The following is a 23,126-nucleotide window of genomic DNA, read 5'->3' as shown; positions in this document are numbered from 1 at the left end:
TAGAATTAAAATATACAGGAAAGAAAGAGAGCTTATTTCTTTTCAAGTTTTTTTTGTTTAAATATTCCTGTAAAATCAATGTGAGTTTCATTAGAATTTTACAAAGTAGTTATAAAGACTGAAAAGAAATTTATTTTATGAAGATTAGGATTAAAAATATAAAATATATCAAATAATAGAAATTTGGAATTTGTTCTGTATCAATTTAGGTATCTGAATAGCAATCATTGAAAATTTTGAATATATAAATCGTAATTGTCTCTGTTGATGCAGAGGAAAAACATATGAATCTCATATTAATTTCAAAGCCTGTTTATATATCCTAACAACAAAATAAGCCTTTTGCACTTGATAATGAACACCAATCATTTCCCACCTCTTTGTTTGTTTGTTTATTTATTTGAGATGGAATTTTGCTCTTGTTGCCCAGGCTGGAGTACAATGGCATGAACTCGGCTCACTGCAACCTCTGCCTCCTGGGGTTCAAGCAATTCTCCTGCCTCAGTTTCCCAAGTAGCTGAGATTATAGGTGCCTGCCACCATACCCGGCTAATTTTTGTATATTTTGTAGAGATGGAGTTTCACCATATTCTTCAGGCTGCTCTGGAACTCCTGACCTCAGGTGATCAGCCCGCCTTGGCCTCCTAAAGGGCTAGGATTACATGTGTACTCTAAAGATTATATTTTAATTCCCAAAGACTTGTGCATTTATCATTCCAATGTACTAATTTTAATGGTTATGTATAAAATAGGTAGAAACAAGAATTATTGAAAACAAAGAAAAATGAATGTCTAAAATAACTTTCCTAACAAGATTTTTATTTGTTCCTTTTTATAGATATACATATAGTGATATGTATGTGTGTGTATATGTTTGAAGCTTGTTAACTAGTCAATTAAGATGAAAGCTATTAATTTTAAATATACCTGAATTATACTGACATAATGACCTTTCAGTCAAATCAAAGTATCATTTAAGTACAAGAGATTTTTTTCCAGTATAGAGTACATAATTTTTACTTCAGAGACTCACATCATGCTGGAAATTTATGCTTTAAAAACATTCCTTACAATATTTTATTCCTAAAGAGGGAAACATTATTTACATTATTTAATTTCACATGCAGAATAATATATCAATCACATTTATTCCATCTGAATGCATTTTGAATGTTAACTATGGAAAAAATAACAGCCAAATATTAGTCTTTCAAGCATTTTTAGGAAGGAGAAAAAGTCTAATGCATAAATTATAAGGCAGTGAACTATGAGCTAATCCTAATGTTTTATATTAATTTAATAATGGATTTTTCATATATTATTTTAAAATCAATTTCCATTGAGCAAATGTTAATACAAAACACAGACTGTAACCTATGAATAAGCATTGACAATAATTACAAAAGTTCAACTGGAAAATTCTCTATAAACCATTAAATTGGGAATTTGAGTATTCAGATAAAAACTATACCTAAATTACATTATTATGTAGACAGCAATAAAAACTCATATCATAAAGTTATGAGTGATTATTTCACTGACTCTGTCTGCAAACTTGATAAAAAGAGTAAATAACTTATCTTTATTATTCTGCTGATTGATATAATCCTTTGGCTTAGCTACCCGGCAGACGCTATATGATTAAATGTGAGTAAACTTTGCTATTTGGTTCAACTGTCAAATGAGATTGTCATCCTCAGTGACAGTGTAAGTTGTCCTATCATATTAGACTTCACTGTGGCACACTGCCTGCTCTACAGAATGGAGCCAGGGGGTCAGGTGATGACAAGTGAAAAAGGTAAGTCAGGGGAAGCTCACTTGTGTCAACCTTCACTAAGAAAAGACTGTTATATAGAGTGAAGGACCACAATTTTACTGAGTTTATTACTACATCAGGTACAAATCTGACAGGTTAAATACGATGTTTAGCAATTTGGACTTGCCTTTATTTACATATCCTTATTATAGTATATATATCAGACTAAGTACTGAATAGTAGGCATATGAAGCAGCCTTCTATATCTAAATTATTGGTAACAAATGGTAACTTTGCAGTAGTCAAGTCTAAAGGCAAGAGTTCCTACTACAATAATTCTTCCCAAAAAATGCAAATACTTCCCATGTCATCAACATCTTGTCACTGTAATTATTAAAATAAACATAATGATTAGCACTTAGAGAATTTTAAATATGTGTCTGGTATTTTGTACTGATTATTTTATATGCAGAATAACACATCAAGCTCACAGCAATCCTGTCTCCTTTCCAAAAGAGAAGGCTGCTGAGGCTCAGAGAGGTTAAGTTAATTCCCCAAGGTCACACAGCTGGGAAATGCAGGAGCCTGGACTTGAACCTAGGTCTCTTGCCCTTCAAAGATGATGCTCTTATCCTTACTCTCTTTCTGCTATATTTTGATGGAAAAAAATAAGGAACAATAGAAACCCAATTAAACCATGAAAACTATATTTGAAAAGCAATAATGGAGTATTTTGAATATCCTTACTTACATTAGACATTTTCCACCTGACTTGTCTAAAGTGGAGACCTTAAAAACCAATGAAACGTAAAATAAAATGCTTACCATTGAATCAGCAAGTCAGGTAAAGAAGACCCTAAGAAAGGAAGTCCTAAAACTTGTCATTTCATACATTATAAAGTATGTTTTCACAAAAGCCTTGAGAGAATTTTTATTTTTATTTTTTTTTGAGACAGAGTCTTGCTCTGTTGCCCAGGCTGGAGTGCTGTGATGTGGTCTTGGCTCACTGCAACCTCTGTCTCAGCCTCCGAGTAGCTGGGATTACAGGCACTTGCCACTATGCCCAGCTAATTTTTTGTATTTTTAGTAGAGATGGAATTTCACCATGTTGGTCAGGCTAGTCTCAAACTCCTGACCTCATGATCCACCTGCCTTGGCCTCCCAAAGCATTGGGATTACAGGCATGAGCCACCATGCCCTGCCAGAGATAAATTTAAACCAGTTATATTTTATGAATGTTTAGTAAACCCAGAGTAATTGAGATTTAAAAATTATAGTTTCTATGAGCTCAGTTTAGAAATTCATTTCTGCCAGCTCTACCTTCAAAACACACCCAGAACCTGACTGTCCCTCACCATATCTACCACTGATCCACTGATCCCACACACCATCAGCTTATCCCTGAGTATGTAGGCCGCCTCCTTGCTCTTTCCCAGTGCTTTGTCAGATAACTGGCCACACGCTATTCTGAGCCTCTTCAAGCATGAGTCATTATTACAGTACTCCTTGACTCAAAATCCTGTAATGGTGGCACACAAGGTAAAAGCCAAAGCCTTTACAATGGTCTACATGATCTATGAGGCCTGCTTCCCACAATCTGACCTTATCTACCCCATGACTTGCCCTGTTCCCCTCCTCTCAAGCCATGCTGGCCTCCTAGCTAGTCCTCAAACACACGAAGCAAGCTCCAGCCCGAAGGCCTTTGCAAGTGCTGCTGCTTCTGTCTGAGAGCACTTTCTCTAGGTGTATACAAACACACATATGTGCACACATGCACACCTGGCTTGCTCACTCCCTTTCTTCTGGTCTCTACTTACATAACTTGGGATTAGTGAGGTCATCTCCAACCATCTTCTATGAAGGTGTATTTCCCATTCCCATAGACCTTTTTCTCAATATGCTTTATTGATGGCCACTGTGCATATGGTTGCCATCTAACATGATATTTTTACCTATCTGTTTACTGTCTGCTTCCTTTGTGATGTATTTCTAGTGCTAGAACACCAGCTGGCATATTGTTTATAGTTAATGCATATATGCTGAGGAAAAAAATGAGTGATATATACAATATAAATATTACTTAAGATGATAAGAATTCATGAATTAGTAATATGACAAATTATTACTGCTTATTAGGATTAACAGGGTATAGATTATTTGGAATATTTTTATATTTAACTTAATTAATGAATTAATTTTGAGATGGAGTCTACCTCTGTCACCCAGGCTGGAGTGCAGTGGCACAATTTCAGCTCACTGCAACCTCTGTCTCTCAGGTTCAGGCTATTCTCCTGCCTCAGCCTCCCGAGTAGCTGGGATTACAGAAGCGTGCCACCACACCTGGCTAATTTCATATTTTTAGTAGAGACGAGGTTTCATCAAGTTGGCCAAGCTGATCTTGAAGTCCTGACCTCAAGTGACCTCAAGTGATCCACCCACCTCAGTCTCCTAAAGTGCTGGGATTACAGGCTTGAGCCACCACGCCCGGCTTGGAATGTTTTTATTATATGATAGTTGGCAAAATAGAAAATTTTGTGAAAAGCAAACAGAAGCAGGAACTGTAGTTAAGTACACTGGGTAAAGAGATCTCTAATTAAAGTTAGTATGTATTTACACTTAGCAGAAAAACCTTTGGTGTTTAGTTCTATTTTAATAGTAAAATAATTTACTTTAAATCTCAAGAATAGAAATTTTCTCCTTAGATATAAGTAAACATAATACCACTTTGATATTGATAAAGGGTCTGTTAAAATGTGGTTATTTAAAATTCTAACATAAAAGACCAATCTTCTCATTCGAATGTGAAGTGGGACTTAATCCTATGATAATAATTAAATATTAAAGTGGTTCTGATGAGAATAAAGAGTATTCTCACGTATCAAGATGTGATGTTCTCTTTTTTTTCTGGGGCCTATAGTTATTGAAGTTACATGATTTCAATAAAAATAGGGTGCTCTGTGAAAAAGGCTATACATACAAACAAATTATAAAATACAGATTAAAAGTAGATATAATTCTTTTAATTATATATAAAGTGAAACAACTTATGACATAAAACTTCTATCTGGTCTTAAACGATAAGCAAGTAAACACCAAATGCAGCTGTGTCTGTGTTAATTTACTTCAAGGAGTCTTAAAAAACAGAATTTGTACAACAGAACCTTCTGCCACTGAGGCCTGATCTTAACGTCTGCCTGTAGGTCACATTCTGTTTTCAGAGAAGCCATCACACACAAGTACATCCCCCCGCAAGCTGCATAAACATGTGTGCACATAAACACACATGATACTTTTTGAAAGGGAGATTCATCCAAAAAATAGTTGATAAGGCCTCTCTACAAATTTTCTTAAATTTCTCCATGAACTAAGCAATTTTATAATTTGTGCTATTCACAAATCTGACAGATTACTGAATTCTAAAACAAATGCAAAAACTCTTCTATATATATATTGAACATCCTGTCATGATTATTAATTCCTCCTATGACAAGTGTGACTTGTAATAAGCTCTAAACTGAAAAAAAATATTTTTAAAGGAAAAGTCAGGAATGAGAGAAGTAAACAGAATTACTAATCCTAATCCATTTTCTATTATTTCTGATGGCTTCTGGGGTAGAACAAATTAAAAATTTAGTTTCTATAAAGGTAAATAACAACTACACTACAGGCTAAGAAGTATCTAAGAGAAAAAGGGTACAAAACTGGGCTGTAGAATCAGGCATTTGAGCAGAAGAAAGAATATCAATGAGGAAATCTGCTTATTCACATTTGTGCAAACCTAGTGCTTTACTTCCCTTGTTTGAACAGTTTGTATTCACACATTTTATAGTTCCCTTTTCCAGTATAATGAAAGATTTCAGAAGTTTGTAACACCAATAAAAACTAATTTGGCATGTTTAATATCCATTCCTTTGGAGTAAATTTTAGTAAAGATGAATTAATGACTATTAACATTTTCCAAAAGATGTTGTAAGGAATAATGACCCTTAGGGATGCCCAAATATTTTGTAAACAATGCAAATTACACAACCCTTTTGGAGGTTCACAGAACAATCACAGCATATGAAGTGGTCTGAGAAGCCTCACAGTAAAGAAATCTGTTTAACTCTATTTCAATAGCACTTCCAAATTTATTTGGTCATATATACCCACAATTCCTACTTCAAATTCATTATTTAGTGCGGATGAACATCCGTTTTATTACTTAATGAAAATGATAACATATTCTAGAGTTATTTTTTTTCAGTCACTTTTATCACCTGGACAGTTTCTAGACACTTGAGGGATAAATGTGCCCTTGGCTTTATAATCTCTAGGATTCTGCATATTGCCTCTCCTATACAATCTCTAGGACTCTGCATATTGCCTGGTATAGAGTACTTAGCTAGCTTGTGGGTTGAATGAAGACACCAGGATTAACACCATATAGCAAAGTGTGGTTAAATTAATGAGACATTAAATTAAGTTAATGTGGTTAAATTGATTTTTAAATGCTCCCCCACCCCATCTCCAACTCATCACGTAAGTTTGTCCTGGAAATCTGGTGGTTTGTTGTAAAAGATTATTTCACAAGCAATGCATGGGCAAATGACAAAATACATGGTGCTTTTGAGTTTCTTATAGGCTTCTTTTCACCTGCCTCTGCTATGAGGAATGCATGACATCTTAGCTTCCTCTAGGGAAAGTGAGAAGGGTAAGGACACCTAGAGGGTGGTATTTCTGAATTGTCAATTCTGCCTGCAGCACAGCAGGTAAAAGTCACTTTGCACTTCGTGTATTTCCCACCAATATCCATTTGTGAACAGAATGGAAAGGAGAGAATGTCACAGCACGAGAATAAGAAATGACGAAAGATGATGAGGAAGAAAACAATAATCTCCTCTTTTTTGTTTCCTAACCTGTAACACCTCCTATTGTTTCAATCAAATGATGTATCATTTGGACGGTCATATATTACAAATATATGACTCAGTGTCCTTTTACTGCCCCTCTAATTTTAAATATCCAGAAGAAGAAATTGTGTCTCTATATGATCATTGAGATAAAAGAAACAGATTTTCTATGAGAAAATATTTTAGAAGATGAATTTCTGAAACATGTTCTTATGTTTTTACAAACACTCCTCGCTTCCTTGTCTGGATTTTGCACTGCATTCTAATTTCCTTGGATGTTTATTTTAAAAAGAGTCAGATACCACAGTGGTATCTGACTCTGACTCTGATCAGACTGATCTGACTGGTGGTATCAATCATCTTGACTCTATAAAGTGTAAGACCGTAACTTAGTTTTTGTGTTAGGGTGGTGATGAATAGGCCAAGGACCAAAAAGTGCTTGATAACTGGACTCTCCTGGGACCAAACACACAAATAAGAAAACTTTCTTGAACTAATCCAAACTGAAATCATTGCTGTACATAATTCTAGAATTCAAGAGAAACAAATTCCAAGAGGAATTTAATACAAAAGCAGAGAGATTTGGTACAGAGCTTCGCTGATCTAAATATCAGCCTCTGCTCTATATTCAATATTTTTTAAAAACAACATATATTGTCACTAAAGAACTTCATATATATCATACTATGAGAAGAAAAATTTGGAAAAATAAAGACCAAATGAAAATTTCCTATAAATATGCCAATTAGAAATAACCGAAATATTTTATAAATATAATTATAATTTGTTTCTATAAATCTATAGCTATATTGTACATTCTGACTCATAATTTTATTCTTTTAATGAACTGTAAACTTTTAAAATATGATATAAATATTCTAATTTATAATGAAATAATTATATTTTAATATATAGATGTGCCTTAATTTATTAATCCAATTTTCCATTATTTAGAAATGTAGGCATCTTTCCTCTATTTTTGCCATCACAGATAGTGCTTCAATAATTAATCTTATGTATTTTTAACTCATATCCAATTGTTTTCTTAGGATAAATTTCTAAAGGTATATTGCTATGTTAAATGCAAGATATTTTCAGGTATTCAATACATATTGCAAAGTTGCTTTTTTAGAAAGCACTTATCAGCTTACACTCTGACCTGCAGTGCATGAAACTATTAATTTCCCTGCAACCTCACCAATTGTAGTCTTTATCATTTGTTATAATCATTTTCAATTTTATATACTAAAAAGATAATCTGTTTTAATATATTAATTTCTATGATGTAAAATGATGCTATCTTGCTGGTTAGGTAGGGCGTTTATCATGTGCCATAAAAATAATTGCAGTTGATTAATTTAAAAACATTTAATTGTAAACTTACTTAAGAAGGTCCATAATATGTCCCCTATAAAATTTGTAAACAGATGGTCCAATGTCATTTACTTATTTATTCAATCAGTATTCATGGAGCACTTGGTCAGGTCATGGGATATAACGTAAGGACAACAGAAATGGTTTCTGCTCCAGTAGAGTTTATAGTAGGAAAATGCACACAAAATAAAAATTAGACAACAAGTATATAATTACATGTAAGAAGGGCAAAAATATAAGTATCTGATCTAGTTTGGAGTGTCAGAGGAGGATTCAGTTTGGAAATGATACTTAACCTGAAGTGTGATGAATGGGCAAAAGTTATTTAGGTAAAATCTCAGGCAGAGGGCAGTCTGAGGAGGCACCCAGTGTGTTCTCCACAGAGATGTTCAAATAATTTTTTAAATGCAAATTTTACCATGTGACTTCTGCTTCCAGTATGGTGGACTAACTTGATACTCCCCAAATCCTTATTCACTACAAAACACCTAAGTACTGCATAAGCCACAATAATTATATGTTAAATGTTTTTCAGCACTTAGAAGAAAGTAAAATAATTCTCCCAAGGGTAAGAGAACAACAAAAAATGAACCTGATGAAAGCAGAGCAGGGGTGAATGTGAACAACATGGCTGCCTTGTTGGTAAATATCAATACTGTGAAAGCTTTACAGCTGTGTCTAAGGGACTGGATCACTGGGCCATAGACTTAATTTGGATGGGCTGCTAAGCCTGAGATGCCTGCATAAAAACGGGATCCTTGAATGGGCTATAGTATCAGTGAAAGGATAGTGCACTCCCGAACATCAAGGAAAAACAAGAACAAGTCTTCTTCAGAGGGAAGCATTCTCGGTCCAGGCCTTACAAGAATTCCCACAGATTAATCTCAAGTATGTTACTACAAAAAAAAATGCTAGTTGTATTAAAAAACAAACAAACAAGTGACCTTGGCAAAAATGTTGGCAGAAACAATAAAAAGTTCAGTTATTTGAACAATAATATGAAGTAATTATAAAAGACCTAAGGAAACAAAAATTGGAATCAAACCAAGAAAGGAATAAGAGATATTCAGAAGTAATCAAACAGCAATCAAAAAGAATCAAATAGAATTTGCAGGACTAAAGAATTTGTTAATTGAAATTAACAACTCAATAAGTGGATAAAAAAAGTAGATGTCTCAGCTGAAGAGAGAACTGAAGAAGTAGAGTAAGGGTTGGCAAACTATGGCCCATCACCTGCTTTTGTCAATGTAATTTTGTTGGGACAAATCACACTCATTCATTTATACATTGTCCATGACCTTCTGCACTGCAATGGCAGAGTTGTATAGTTGTAACACAGACTATATGGTCAAAAATAGCTACAATATTTTGAATAGTTACAAAGCCCAAAATAGTTGTCATGTTTACTGTAGAACCCTTCACAATATTAGCCAACTCCTGAACTAGAAGACAGAATTAAAAACATTACGTAGGATGCAGCTGAAAAATAAGTAGATAGAATACACATTACAGACATTAAAAGATATAGAAGAAAAAATGCCTAGGTACATGGGTAATTGGAGTTTCAGAAAGAAAAAGACTGTAGAAGAGACAACATTTAAAGAGATAATGCTATTCCAGAACTGATGACAAATATAAATCTTTATATTTCAATTAGGGTAAATAAAAAGAAATTCACACTTATCCAATATCATGGTGGGTAGACAAGAAATTCACATATGCCCCAATCAGAATAAATTAAAAGAAATCCATACAGAGATACTTTATAGGGCACTTATGAAACACAAAACAACAAAATAGTCTTTTTTTAAAAAAAGCATCCAGAGAAAAAAGAGGAATCATTTTCAAAAGACTAGCATTTGTGTGGCCAAGAACCTTCTTAATACTCATAAAGAAAATCAGAAGAAAATGAATATCTTAAAAGTACTATGAGAAAATAACCATCAACATAGCACTGTACATCTAGCAAAACTTGCTTTGAAAAATTAGGAAGAAACAAAACAAATTCCCAGTAACAATTCACAGTGTATAGAGGTCCATTTATAGAAAATTCCAAAGAACAATCTTTAGAAAAAAGGAAAATCATTTCTAAATTTAAGCAAGTACTGGGTACAAAATAATAAAAGTAATATTTAATTTATAAGCTTAGGAAAAAAAAGGATAAAAATAAAATACCACAAAATTTAAGCATGTAAGCCAGAAAGGGGGTGACTGGAGGGTAATACTCTAAGGACTTTGAATTATCTAGGAGGAGAAATTTGCTGATTAGCATAAGCCTTTAAAATTTCAGCATCATGCCTGGTAAATTTCAAATGTAATTGTTGGAAAATATAAACTGTTAGAAAAAAATAGAATTAAAATAACTTCAATGAAACAAAAAGTACGCCAATAAAAAAGGGAAGAAAAAGTTTATAGAATATGAGCCAAAAAAGAAAGCCTAAAATAAAATGGTAGAAATGGATTTACTTTTATTAATATGTGATTTATTTTTATCAATTACATGATGAATGTAAGTGGACCAAACTATTTAAAAGATAGAAATAGTCATATTGGAAAATTGAATAAAAATTTAGTTTACTATTTATAAAACACACTAAAATACAAGAACATAGAAAGGTTAACCATATGAACAAACATATATCAGACAAACACTCATCAAAAGAAAGCTACATTAATAATCACCTACATATAATGCAAAAATCAGTTTTAGTTATGATGAGCATCATTAAATGATGATAATAATGTCCATCCACCAGCAACATCTAACAATCTTAAGCTTGAATACAGAACAGCCTTGGGCCAGGCACAGTGGCATATACCTATAATCTCAGCAATTTGGGAGGCCAAGGAGGAAGATCACTTGAGCCCAGGAGTTTGAGACCAGCCTGGGTGATAGAATGAGATCTTGTCTCAATGACAACAACAACAACAACAACAACAACAACAAAACACTCAAAAACCAGCCTCAAAGTATACAAAACAATTTTCAGAAATAGAAAGCAAAACCACCATGATGGTGGTAGATTACCACTCATCTTGGTCATAACCCCACAGATCAAACAGGCAACACTCAGTAAGAGTTTAGAATATCTTAACCACACAAATCCTGTTTGCACTACATAGCTAAAGAATACATATATTTTTTTCAAGTGACAGAAAACATTTATAATATTTGACACATACTTGGCCACAAAGGAAATCTTAACAAGTTATAAAGAATTGGTATCATACAGATCACATTCTCTAAACACAAAGGAATTAGGTAAGAAATCAGTTCTCAAGGAAATAACCAAAAAGCTTTATATTCTTAGATTTTAAAACATACTTATAAATAATCTTGTGTCAAAAAATTATGATGAAAAGTTACAATTACTTAGAATGAATTTTAATCAAATAGTGCATAATACAAGCAGAATTTAGTGGGAAAGTTACAACCCTAAACTCTTAGAAAAGAAAAGCTGACAAGTACTGAGTTAAACATCTAATGTAAGAATTTAGGAAAGATGACACAACCTCACTAAGGAGGGTAGGAGAAAAAGCTGCTTTCCTACTGATCTTTGGAAAACAGTGTTTTGACTGGGAACTGCAAGGTTTTGTAGACAAGTGTTATAGCTTAGTTGGCGAATTCCAAAACTGTTTTGAGTGTAGTTCAGAGGTTGAACAATTTGTAAATGGATGGTGGAAGTAAGAGTTCTCACTGTTGAAAAGGTTAAGTTAAAGATAAGGGAAAAAAGGATGCTGAAATGAATGTTGTTGCCCTGGATTCCAGTTGGAGACGTCTGTATGAACTCATGGATTAGCATACATCACATACCACCTAGCTCTGTCCACTGAGAGGGCCTGGAAACCATGACATTCCAGCAGAAATGACCGTACATGTCACCTAGATCTTGGTTTCTAAATACCATTATCTAACAACAACAACAAAAGAGCTTTTTGGAGAACTGATTAATTCTCGGGCTGGAGTAGGGAAAATAAAAGATGAACTTGCAGCATGTCAGATTACCATAATCCTAAGAAAGTGCTCGAAAACCAAATGGGTTGGGCATATCAAAGGGAGCCAGTATAAAAGAGCTTTCAATGGCTATAGCAGGAACAATCTGAGCAACAAAGTATTAGGTATATTAGATTGTAACCCAAGGTATAAAGCAACTGTACATGAATCTATATGGATATAAACAAATGGTTAAATAAATTGGTAAGAAGAGACAAATATTCCTTACAGAAGAATTCTGAATAATGTACGCAGATAGTCCTCCTTCTAGGAGGTGGGGTTTATTTCATCTCCTCTTCAGTGTGTGTTGGACTTAGCTATTTTCTTCAAAATAGAGTTTAAAAAAATAAAAGTAATATCTTTACAGTAGAGAAATGTGACAAACACTACCAGGATGTCACATGAATACTATGTACTCCCTGATAGATTGTGATGAGAAGGGTATTTTATCTCTTTATTGAAACCCATAATCTCAGGCTAATCATGAAAATGTCAGGCAAACCCAAATTGAGGGGCATTTGATAAAACAACAACAACAACAAAAAACTAAGAAACTGTCACAATCATGACAATTAAGTGCAATTTGGTATCCTGAATTGAATCTTGGAGCAGATGTCTAGTAGTGTTGTTCAGTTAATACTAGTGTGCCAATGTTGGTTTCTTAGTTTTGACAAATATATGACAATAACATTACAGGAAAAGGAAATATGAAAACTCTATGTACTCTCTTAGTAATCGTTCTGTAATCTAAACTTATCCTAAAATAAAAAGTATGTTTAAAAAAGAAACAATTGAGTTAAAGCCAAAAGTTGCTCCTTTGTAAAGACCAATAAACTTGATGGATTAACAAAAAAACAAAAAAAAGAGAGAGAGAAGGTAAAAATAAACAATATTAGAATGAGGAAGGAGGGAATTGTAGATTGAGCAAAAAAATACAAAAAAAAAAAACTTGAACAACTTAATATCAATACATTTAATAACTTAAATGAAAGTTACTATTTCCTAGAAAATCATAACTTGTCCAAATGGATTTAAGAATAAGTAGAAAGCCTGAATATTTCTGTAGCTACAACATATAACAAACTAATACAACAGTTAAAAATCTTTCCGCAAATAAATTCCCAAGCCCAGATGGTTTAAAACAGGAATCCCCAACAGCCAGGCTGTGGACCGGTACCAGTCCGTGGCCTGTTAGGAACTGGGCCACACAGCAGGAGTGAGCAACAGGCAAGCAAGTACTGCCTGACTTCCACTCGTCAGATTAGTGGTGGCACTAGATTCTCATAGGAACCTGAACCCTATCATGAATGGTGCATGCAAGTATGTGCTCCTTATGAGAATCTAACTAATGCTTGATGATCTGAGGTGGAACAGTTTCATCCCCAAACCATTCCTGACACTACTGCTCTGCCCCATCGGTGGAAAAATTGTCTTCTATGCAATGGGTCGCTGGTGCCAAAAAGATTGGGGACGACTGATTTAAAAGATGAGTTACCAGTAAACTTTAAAAAGCCATTCAAGTCTTATGCAGAGCAAGTGGAAAAGCTCCCCAGTTCATTTTATGTAGGTACAATAACCTGGATACCCAATCCTGATAAAACCAGTATGAGGAAGTAAAATAACAAGCCAATTTTGTACACCAACATAGATCTAAAACTACCAAACTGCAATGGCAATGGTAGTGGTAAATGGCACATATGTACATACATAGCTTTCTTTGATTGTTTCTACATAACAGTATCACATACTGGTTTTGAAAAAGTTACTGTGTTAACAATCATATAGAGATCCAAGTCAAGACCCAAAAACTCTGTCCCATATCTAACTACTGACGAGAAGAAGGCTCTAAATGTATGACGTTTAAGAAAAACTATGTCAAGGTGTAGCTCTTATTTCTGTTCATGGTTAATCTGACATAGTCTAACACATACTAAAAAATTTTGTTTGCCTTGTCTCTTCCTCAGACCTTTAGTAGGCTGTTTTATTTAATATATCAGAAAATCCACGAGTTGCATGGTTTGAACGGAAGGTGTGGAAGGAAGACAGGAAATTAATTGGGTGACGTTAGCAACTATTTCCCAAATTGCGGTCTGCCTACTTACTTACCCTAGAGGATGGGGTTCTTGGCTCATGCTTTTGCCTGTTTGCCACTGCCCCCTGGGGCCTACAGTGTTTTCCAGCAACACGGGGGTGGTAGGCAGGGACGTTCCAGAACTTCAGTATGGCTTTTCCCCATGATCATGGATAGTAGATGAGGTGAGGCTATCTGCTATCAGTGTTCTTCCAGTCTCATCCTCCTGATTGAAACTTGTTTGTGGTATGTTGTCATAACAAAACTCACCTGAGCACTGCAGTGTTTCACAGAACAATCCCCAAAAGCTCATTTAGCTAATAAACTGCATATAAAATATTACTACATGCAATTTAAGCAATATTTTATCATTTACAAAGTACTTACAGAATTTTATTTGACCTATTTAGAAACCATATTGAGTAGGTAGCAATGATGTTATTACTCACAAGGTACACATGGAAAACTGAGGCCCAGACAGGTTAAAACCAATTGCTCAAAGTCAAGTAGTTCATCAGTAGAAGAACCAGAATAGGAACACAGATGTTCTGATTCCTAACTCAGAGATATTTCCAACACACTGAGTCTCTCCCTTCCCCCGTTTTTTTCCCTCTAGTTTGTCCATTTTGTTTTGCTTTGAAAGGCACAATTATCTCGCTTCACTACTGAACTTGAGGTTGGGTGAGTATAGATATTGCTAGGAAAGTCTGATTAAGGTAGGTTTAGGGTTGTTCTATTATTTTTGATAAAATAAAAAAAATCCTCTAGTAATATTTGAAATATACCTCTCGATACCCATCCCTTCTGCCTTTGCTCATTTGGCACATGGCATGAAACCTGTCATATCAGGTACATTACCTAAGAATAACCTTGCTTATGACCTTTCATCTGGTTGCTCACCTGCCCCAAAAGTGTCTCCATTTACAACGTGTGTGTCATTTATACTTAATTTCTCTATAGTCACATATCCAAGACTAGAATTAAGTGAACAGTTTTGATGACCCTATTTGATGCAATTATCTGTGGTTTTTCTCAAAAAATGCATCACAGTCTCTAAAATTACAGATAGGAAGTTTGAAGCATAATTTCTGAAGTGATAAGGAGAAATGTTAGCATCTATGAAGACAGAGGTATTATGATATGATCATTTGACTGATGCCTGAATCTGTAGAAATTAAGATTATTTTATATGTGAAACTCAAGTCATGTTGTACTCTTGTGCCCTGTACTTGAAAGCAAACACATCTGAGCTGGCCTTTGTCAGGCATGCAGCAGCTCTAAGACGGCCCTGCGAAACTGTAGAGGAGTCAGTGAATACACTGTATGTCTTACATTAAATTGGGACATAAAAGCCATTTTGTGTTGCTGCTTCAGTTTCTCCACCCTCAGCCTGACTTACAAAACCAAGATGTATAACCACACATATCAACCTAGAACTTTGCCCTATGATGCATTGTCTCTGAAAGCCTCTTTTCTCCTTCCTGTCAGTCCTCAGCGGCACTATGGCTGAATGAGTGGTTGTGTTATTCACAGATGTGTGTGGCTATCATCCTTCATGAGTGGGTCTGTTTCTGTCCTTGACTCACTTTTTCTTCCTTCCTTTCTTTTTCTCTCTCTTCCTCAGTCTCAGTACCAGCCAGACCTTTTCTGTTTAACTCTATTCTTTTATTTCTGAAACACTCACAGTGCTATTCAGAGATGTATCTGTACAGAAAGAACACACCTAGAGAGCTCAACACTGTGCAATAGGATGTGCTCCCTGAAAAATATCAAATCCAGACAGCACTGTTGTCCTTCACTTCAGTCAATAACAGAAGCAAATCTATTCTCCTTTTGAATTTATAACAGAGGTACCTCAGGTAATGAGCAAAACGACTCTCTGAATATGTGTCCTGACAGATGTAAAATGACCATAAAAAAAGACTATGGCAAACACTGTAGAAAAGTCAGATTTGACATTGACAGTATTTTCAAACAAAAGTCTGTATAAATATCAGATGCTGCAGACATGAATAAGAGAAGCACATTCTCACAAGGGGAGGTTGCCAAAATCTGAATATTCCGTTAGCAAAGAAATTAGGAGTATAATTACATACACATTGAAATATTTCTATTTAGCATGAGGAACAGTCCTAACTACATGTTTTTTACATTTTTCTTCTTCTCACAATTTATATCCTCTTGGGTTAAGTGGCAAAGGAAAGTATATTAGAATAGTTAAGAGTAATTAATATTGATAGTATTTTATAATTACGTAGTACCTTCATATTAGTATTTGGCCCTTTTATATGAGTTTTAGAAAGGTTAAGTGATTTGCTGAACATGGGTCAGTTTACAAATTTCAGAGCCAGGATTCAAGTAAAGATCTTTGCCTCTTTCTGGTCTTTAACTGTGGCAGCATAGTATTCCTGAATGACATCTGTTGGACTCTAAACATCACAGGAAACATCATAACTTTCAGATTATCTTGGATAATTTCTATCCTAAACTGAGGTTCAAATTTCCCTCAACCCTATACTTCTTCTTTTCTTCTTCTTATGCTATATGACACCTCAATGCTGAATCAGAGACTGATTCAAATTTCTATTCTAAAATACTACCAGAGATACTTGAATATGTACATAGTTTAATCTTTGGGAAAATGGATTTCATGTACAATATTAAAGATAATATATGCATAAACATATAAACATACCTTGAATTACACCTTACAGAGTATCATTATAAAGAAAACAATAGTTTTAAAGAATAAAAGTAACTATGGCAACCTATAGAGTCAAATCAGGCTGCCTCCCAGGCAGCAGCAGTAGCTCCTAGTTGCCTCAGTAACTTTCCATTACAATGTGTCTCAAACACATACATTTTAAGGCACATTAGCTGAATTCCCTACTTAATGTTCTCAATTTAATTTTACCTTTCTGTGCTGATGAATAAAATAATCTGATTATACAATTTGCTTTGGGTTTGTCTCACCGAAACCTTTTCATCCTCTTGCATTTCAGAGAGCTACTTGATGCTGGAATGTCTATTTTTTGATATCCATTAGTGAGAACAAATTGAGACAGAGTCAGAAGACAAGAGACAGTTTTAGTAAAACAGCTCCTGACTATCAACAGTTAGCCACCCTGGCTGACCCCTGTACCCCCACATTTTCTAAGTGTAGAGGGTTGAGTGGAGACAGTAGAAAAAAAACTATTAAAATCAGCAACATCTTCCTAGTTTCAAATCAAGGCTGGACTCCAAAATAAAGTGAAAACCTGAATAGATTCTGAGACAAGGATCAATCTAATTTTATTGTAGGCTGAGAAATGGTAGCATTGGGGACTTCAACAAATATTTATTGTTTACCTACAATATGCGACATAGTGTTTTAAGGTATGTGGAGGATAACAGGTGAATGAGACTGATTTTTGCCTTTAAAATATGATCTCGTGGAACAGAAGCAGGTATGTGTGTGTCTGTGTGTGTGTGCACGCACATGTAGCAATAAGTATATATGACAAAGGTAATGAGATAAGTACAGATAAAAAGTTCTTAGTGCCTGAATGAGTTAACAGAAGTCTTCTAAGATGAGTTTCGTGATATTTGACTTTTTAAAACTGGAAAAAAGAAAAACATGGAGAATAAACAGGTTTTCTGGAGTAAAATTATGTGGAGATAAAACTGGTGAGATGGAGCAGGATGATAATGGGAAAATGTTGATGCTATCACTGGGAATCTATTTTTAATTTAATAATAAAAAATCACTTAAGCTTTTTGAAAAAGAGTGTGGTAAAAGTTAATCTATAATTTTTTTGACTGATTGGTAGAACACTACAGAAAGAAAAAGGTAGTAGATATTAACACAAATATTAACACAAATATTAAGTTATTCATTCATCAAATATGTATTGAGCAAGAGTAATAGAAGGGGAGTGATATGGATAGATTTTTATTTATTTATTTACTTTGAAGACAGTCTGTTCTATTACCTAGGCTGGAGTGCAGTGGCACAATCTTGACTCACTGCAACCTCCACCTCCCAGGTTCAAGTGATTCTTGTTCCTCAGCCTCCTGAGTAGCTGGGATTACAGACATGTACCACCACGCCTGGCTTAATAGAGATGGGGTTTCACTCAGTTGGCCAGGCTGGTCTCAAACTCCTGGCCTCAGGTGATCCACCCTCCTTCACTTCTCAAAGTGCTAGGATTACAGGCATGAGCCACTGCATCCCACATGATATAGACAGATTTTTAAGCCCAGAGATACATAGTTGTAGAGGCCAACATTAGGCAATTTTTTTGCCATCTTGGTAAAGCAAGAGTACTTGTTCCTAAAGTGTGGATTAGAAAAGGACCTGAGAAGAGACTCTACATACACCCCATTATTTATATTGTTTTATCAGTGAAAATTTAGTCCACAGAGGAAAAGCCATGATTATTAGTTACACACAGACCTATCAACACATTCTACCCAGGCACATGTATGCATTACCATAGGAATCTTAGGGATACTTAAGGCTGTTCAGACCTGCTACTAGGTGGTATATAAGAACTAAAAGGTAGTTTCTAATCTCATAGATATTTTCTCTTTCTCTCTCTCTCTTTCTCTCTCTCTCTCCCTCTCTCTCTTTCAAGTGGTGTTACCAGCAAAAAGAAACATAAAGTGTAGCCCACCTAAATCAACAGCATATTGATGCACATTTTTTTTCTCTGTCATTTTTTTTCCCCTGTAAGAAGTGTTTGCTATTTAAAATCTGTTACTAGGTGATAAGAGCAAAGCACATTTTTCTCTCTTTTCCATAGTCAACCCCATACATTTCACTTTGTATTTGCAAGTAAAAATACCTGTTGCCGTGCACATGAGAGGCACAGAATGCAAAGCTGTAATGGAGCAGGGTAGGGTCAATGACAGCACCATTTTCTGAATGTTCCATCAGTTCTGTAAGGTAGCAGAGATGTCTGTGACAGCCTCTTACACCATAACGGGCACAGTACTCATCTAACACAAAGACTTGGCCGGGGCTAAACCAACCCTGCAAAGTAGAAAAAGAATAGATATATGTTTTTTCTTTCTATACTAAGATTTGCTTTCCTGAAGGCACTTTTGGGCCTTATAAACAGAAGCTGCATGAAAGGATCTTGACATTTATTATATTAGTGGTGCATTTCATGTTATTTTCAGAAGAGATAATGTCATCAATTGTTAAACTGATTTAGGACACTGGCGACCTAATGCTATTCTCTCTTTACTGTCACAGCAAGGCATGGGTAACTTGTGCTTCCCCACTAACATTCAAAATTAGCCACATTTATTTATAGGATCTAAATGATCACACACAAAGAGTGTTACTCCAAAAATTTCACTCTTTATGAATCAATTAAAAAGACAATAAGAAAGAAAACATTATAGACGAAATTTCCTACTCACCAGAAGTTTTATAAAGTGAACCAAAAGAAAATGTCATTAAGTCTAGCAGCAGTATATATGTACTATTTGGGAACTTAAATATCTGGGATATTTTTCTCATTTTGTTTGTCTTCCTATGACTATTATAACAGAGTTAGTGCTTTATATTAGCAGTTTCTGTCCCTCCTGAAATGAGATGTTAGATGTATGTGTGTGCCTGCCACCTGAACACAATAGGCAGTTTATGTGGCTAAACGTAGAGGACAGGGCTAGGTGGGGCTGGCTTATAAAATATCTTGATGAATTATATGGATTTACATAGATTAACTTAATAAAAGAAAATAGGGGAGTATAGAGAGTTTTAAAAAGGGGCAGGGTAATCATGTAAGAGAAAGAAAAGAATAATGAGAAAAAGGTGAGAGGACAATAAAGGAAAGGAAGAAGAAAAGAAAAGGAGGAAGAGAAGAACCATCATGCAAGGTAGTTATATGGTTTCCATGTCGCAGATAAATAAGATAAAGCTCAGGGATGTTAAGTGAATTGTCCAAGACCACACTGCAAATCAGCTATTGAGTCAAGATTTATATTCACAGTCATCTGACTCCAAACACTTTCTAAGCAAGTCATACTCACTCCCCTCTAGGTGCAGTGGAAGATCTTGTAGCATTTTCCTCAGACTCCATATTACACTTAGGGTCATCAACAAAATCAAAACAACTTTTGATAATTGAATAATATCTTTGAGTGGAATCCAAGAGGCCACTACTAAGTGTTTGTCCACGAAAAGACAGAATAGGATTTTGAGATGATTTGTTTTACTCTCCATGTGATTGTAAAGTTTGAGATGGATCAGGATGAAATTATACTCAATTAACAATACATAAATGAATTAGTGAACTGTTAGGATGAGCATGGCAATAAGTTGTTTCACTTTTTCCTATCTGAAGTATCTTTAGTGCGGGAGGGCATTTTGTCTGAAATCTTATTTTAAAGAGAATGTGATTTTATTGCATGAAGTTACAGGTTGAGCATCCCTAATTAAAAAGTCCCAGATCTGGAATGCTCCAAAATCCAAAATATTTGAGTACTTCCATGATGCTTTTAAATCAAGTTTAGCCTAAAGCTGCCTCCTTACATATTTTAAGTTCAGCCTAAAGGTTTCTCTGTACATCATGAATTATAAACTAAATGGAACTGTAAACAGACTGTAGTCTACTATTGCACCAATCACTGAGTTTGGGCCAATCAAAGGTGGCCAACTTTTCAAACTGTGTTCAAATAAGGCAAATACTGAGCTGTAACCAATCTGGCTGTTTCTGTACCTCACTTCCGTTTTCTGTAAGTGACTTTCCTTTTTCTGTGTATAAAGCTTCTTCTACCATGTGGCTGCACTGGAGTCTCTTAACCTACACTGGCTTGGGAGGCTGCCTGATTCATGAATTCTTCTTTGCCCAATTAAGCTCTGTTAAACTTAATTTGGCTAAGGTTTTTCTTTAAACAATGCTCAAAGAAAATTGATTTTGGATTTTTGGATTAAGGATGCTCACCTTGCATATAAAATGCAAATATTCTAAAATCTGAAGAAAATTCAATATCTGAAACACTTCCAGTCCCAAATATTTTGGATGAGAAATATTCAACCTGTACTATGCTCAGTGTCCAAGAGATTAAAGTGGTGATAGAAATAGGCATATTCTGGCTGTAAAAATTTCAGAGGAATTGCTATTAACAACGTAAATGCTTGGAAAAACACACATAGTTCTTAGGTTATAAAGTTTAGTCCCCGTATTCTGAGGTGTCAAGCATTCCTTTTAAATAAATTATACTTCATATCCTAAATTTTGGCTACAATTTCAACACATACCAAGAAAGAGTTTACTCAATTTAATTCACTCCTTTCCTTTTGTCAAGGAATTCAAGTTACATTTTAGATGGCTAGATGAAACCAAAACTTTCCTTTGTTATGTATAGCTCCTGTCATATTTTCAATTTCACTCTTTCTCTCCCCTGCCACTTAGGTTATCCTTATAAGAGCCAAAGAAAGAAATGTGAGGTGTCAACATCTGAAGAACAGAACTTCAACTTTAAAATGTCTGTACAGATGTAAGTCCTATAACAGAGGTTTTAAAAAGTCTTCATTTAAAGCCTTCTATTTTCACTGAGTCTTCTTTAAAAGGACTTACAAACCACAGTTTAGCATCTATTTGGGTCTATTCTCCTGTCTATTGAGTGGCACAGCAGTGGTCTTCAAGTGTATAATTTTCAAATTGGGAAGCAATCGATTGGAATCCTTTATCCTTCACTCCAACTACCATTACTAAATGAGTCAGGGATAAAATTGCTGCTTTATAAGAAATATTTCTCACTTTCTAAAATCTTTTATTCCAACCTATAGGGTACTAGATAGATAGACTTGTACTCACCAAGCAAGAATAGGAATCATTCAGTCTGTGATCCAAAGTCTGCCTCTGGAGTATTCTAAAAAGGAAGGCGTGATCAAGCTTGCAGGGGTTTGCAGAAATAAACTCATCTATGCCATGTTTCTGAAAACGATCTCCATCTGTAAATTCAGGTATAGTATATTTACTTTTCAGGCTTAATGATGGACAGATACAGGTTGTAAAGAACAAAAAATGTATGACTCATAACAGAAGGCTACATATCTGTAGTCTTCTAAATGTGATGCCAAGAATTCAGCATATTAACATAAATTGGAAACTTTTTGAAGCCTAAGTAAAAATGACAGTGAAAAATCTACAAATTATTTAGAATGAAGTAATTCTGTTTCCATTCAAAGCTACTGCTAATATCTATCAGAGGAATAATCTTATTTTCCAACATTGAGAAAAGTTGTATTTTAAGTCTACATTTACTGATGGAATTGACTAGAAAAGAACTAAGGTCTATTAATAAAAAACAGCAACGATGGCCAGAAGACTGCTTTCCAAATGGCAAACTAGGGCAGAAATGAACACACACGCTTCAGCTGGATCACTTCCAGTCTTCTTTTTGTATGGAGCTTTTAATGGGACCATCCTTAATGTAAAAATGGCAATGAGCGCTCTCGAGCTTCAAGTTTAAGAGACATAAAAAAGGGAGCATCATGTTTGTGCAAATATGCAGACAAAGCATAACGTCCCAAATGGCACTTCAATCAAAGGCCCAAATTTATTGTTCTTTACAGATTGCATCTTTCAACGCCTGTAGACCCTGCGGGTTTATCAAAAGGCAAGCTTTTATGATTGCTTTCATTAATGGTATGTTTTGTCAAAGTCTTCAATGTGAGTTATTTACTAAGTATAGGGAAAAAAAGCCACACACTACCCCAAAGGAGTGCTGGGGTGTTATTACATTAGCTCTGTAAGAAACATAGCGCATATTGAGCAAGCAATCAGTTATAAAGATAAAAGTGGTCTCTTCTCACAATGGTAAAACTGAAGCCCCATTGTTCCTTAAAATTCATAGATAGATCTCTTTCTGGTCATCATAAGAAAAGCAGAGTTCTAAATGTAAGCTAAGTGTAGTCTCTCAAACCTATATAGTACAATCCTAAAATTGTAAAGGAAAAGAGACAAAAGTTTATTGATTAAATCCAATTATGGAGCTGGACTCATAATAAAACTCAATATTGATCTGTGGACATGATGCTAA

The 23,126-nt window shown here is 34.8% G+C and overlaps 1 protein-coding gene across 8 annotated transcripts in view; it reads right to left on the bottom strand.

The window, feature by feature from the left end:
• The window catches only part of CADPS2 (calcium dependent secretion activator 2), a 579,466-nt gene that overhangs the window by 149,245 nt on the left and 407,095 nt on the right, over positions 1 to 23,126 (bottom strand). For all 8 annotated transcript variants that reach the window (XM_064373922.1, XM_064373927.1, XM_064373929.1 and 5 more), the window contains exons 12-13: positions 21,899 to 22,035; positions 18,914 to 19,101 (exon numbers count right to left, since the gene is read on the bottom strand). In XM_064373922.1, coding sequence (XP_064229992.1) covers positions 18,914 to 19,101; positions 21,899 to 22,035 — 325 coding nt within the window. The remainder of the gene's footprint in view (positions 1 to 18,913; positions 19,102 to 21,898; positions 22,036 to 23,126) is intronic.

This window comes from Aotus nancymaae, unplaced genomic scaffold (assembly GCF_030222135.1).
Source record: "Aotus nancymaae isolate 86718 unplaced genomic scaffold, 86718_ANA_hifiasm-v0.15.2.pri h1tg000002l, whole genome shotgun sequence".
NCBI classification, from domain to species: Eukaryota; Metazoa; Chordata; class Mammalia; order Primates; family Aotidae; genus Aotus; species Aotus nancymaae.
Note: the sequence above shows the minus strand (reverse complement) of the source record. Positions and strands in the feature narration are given on the sequence as shown.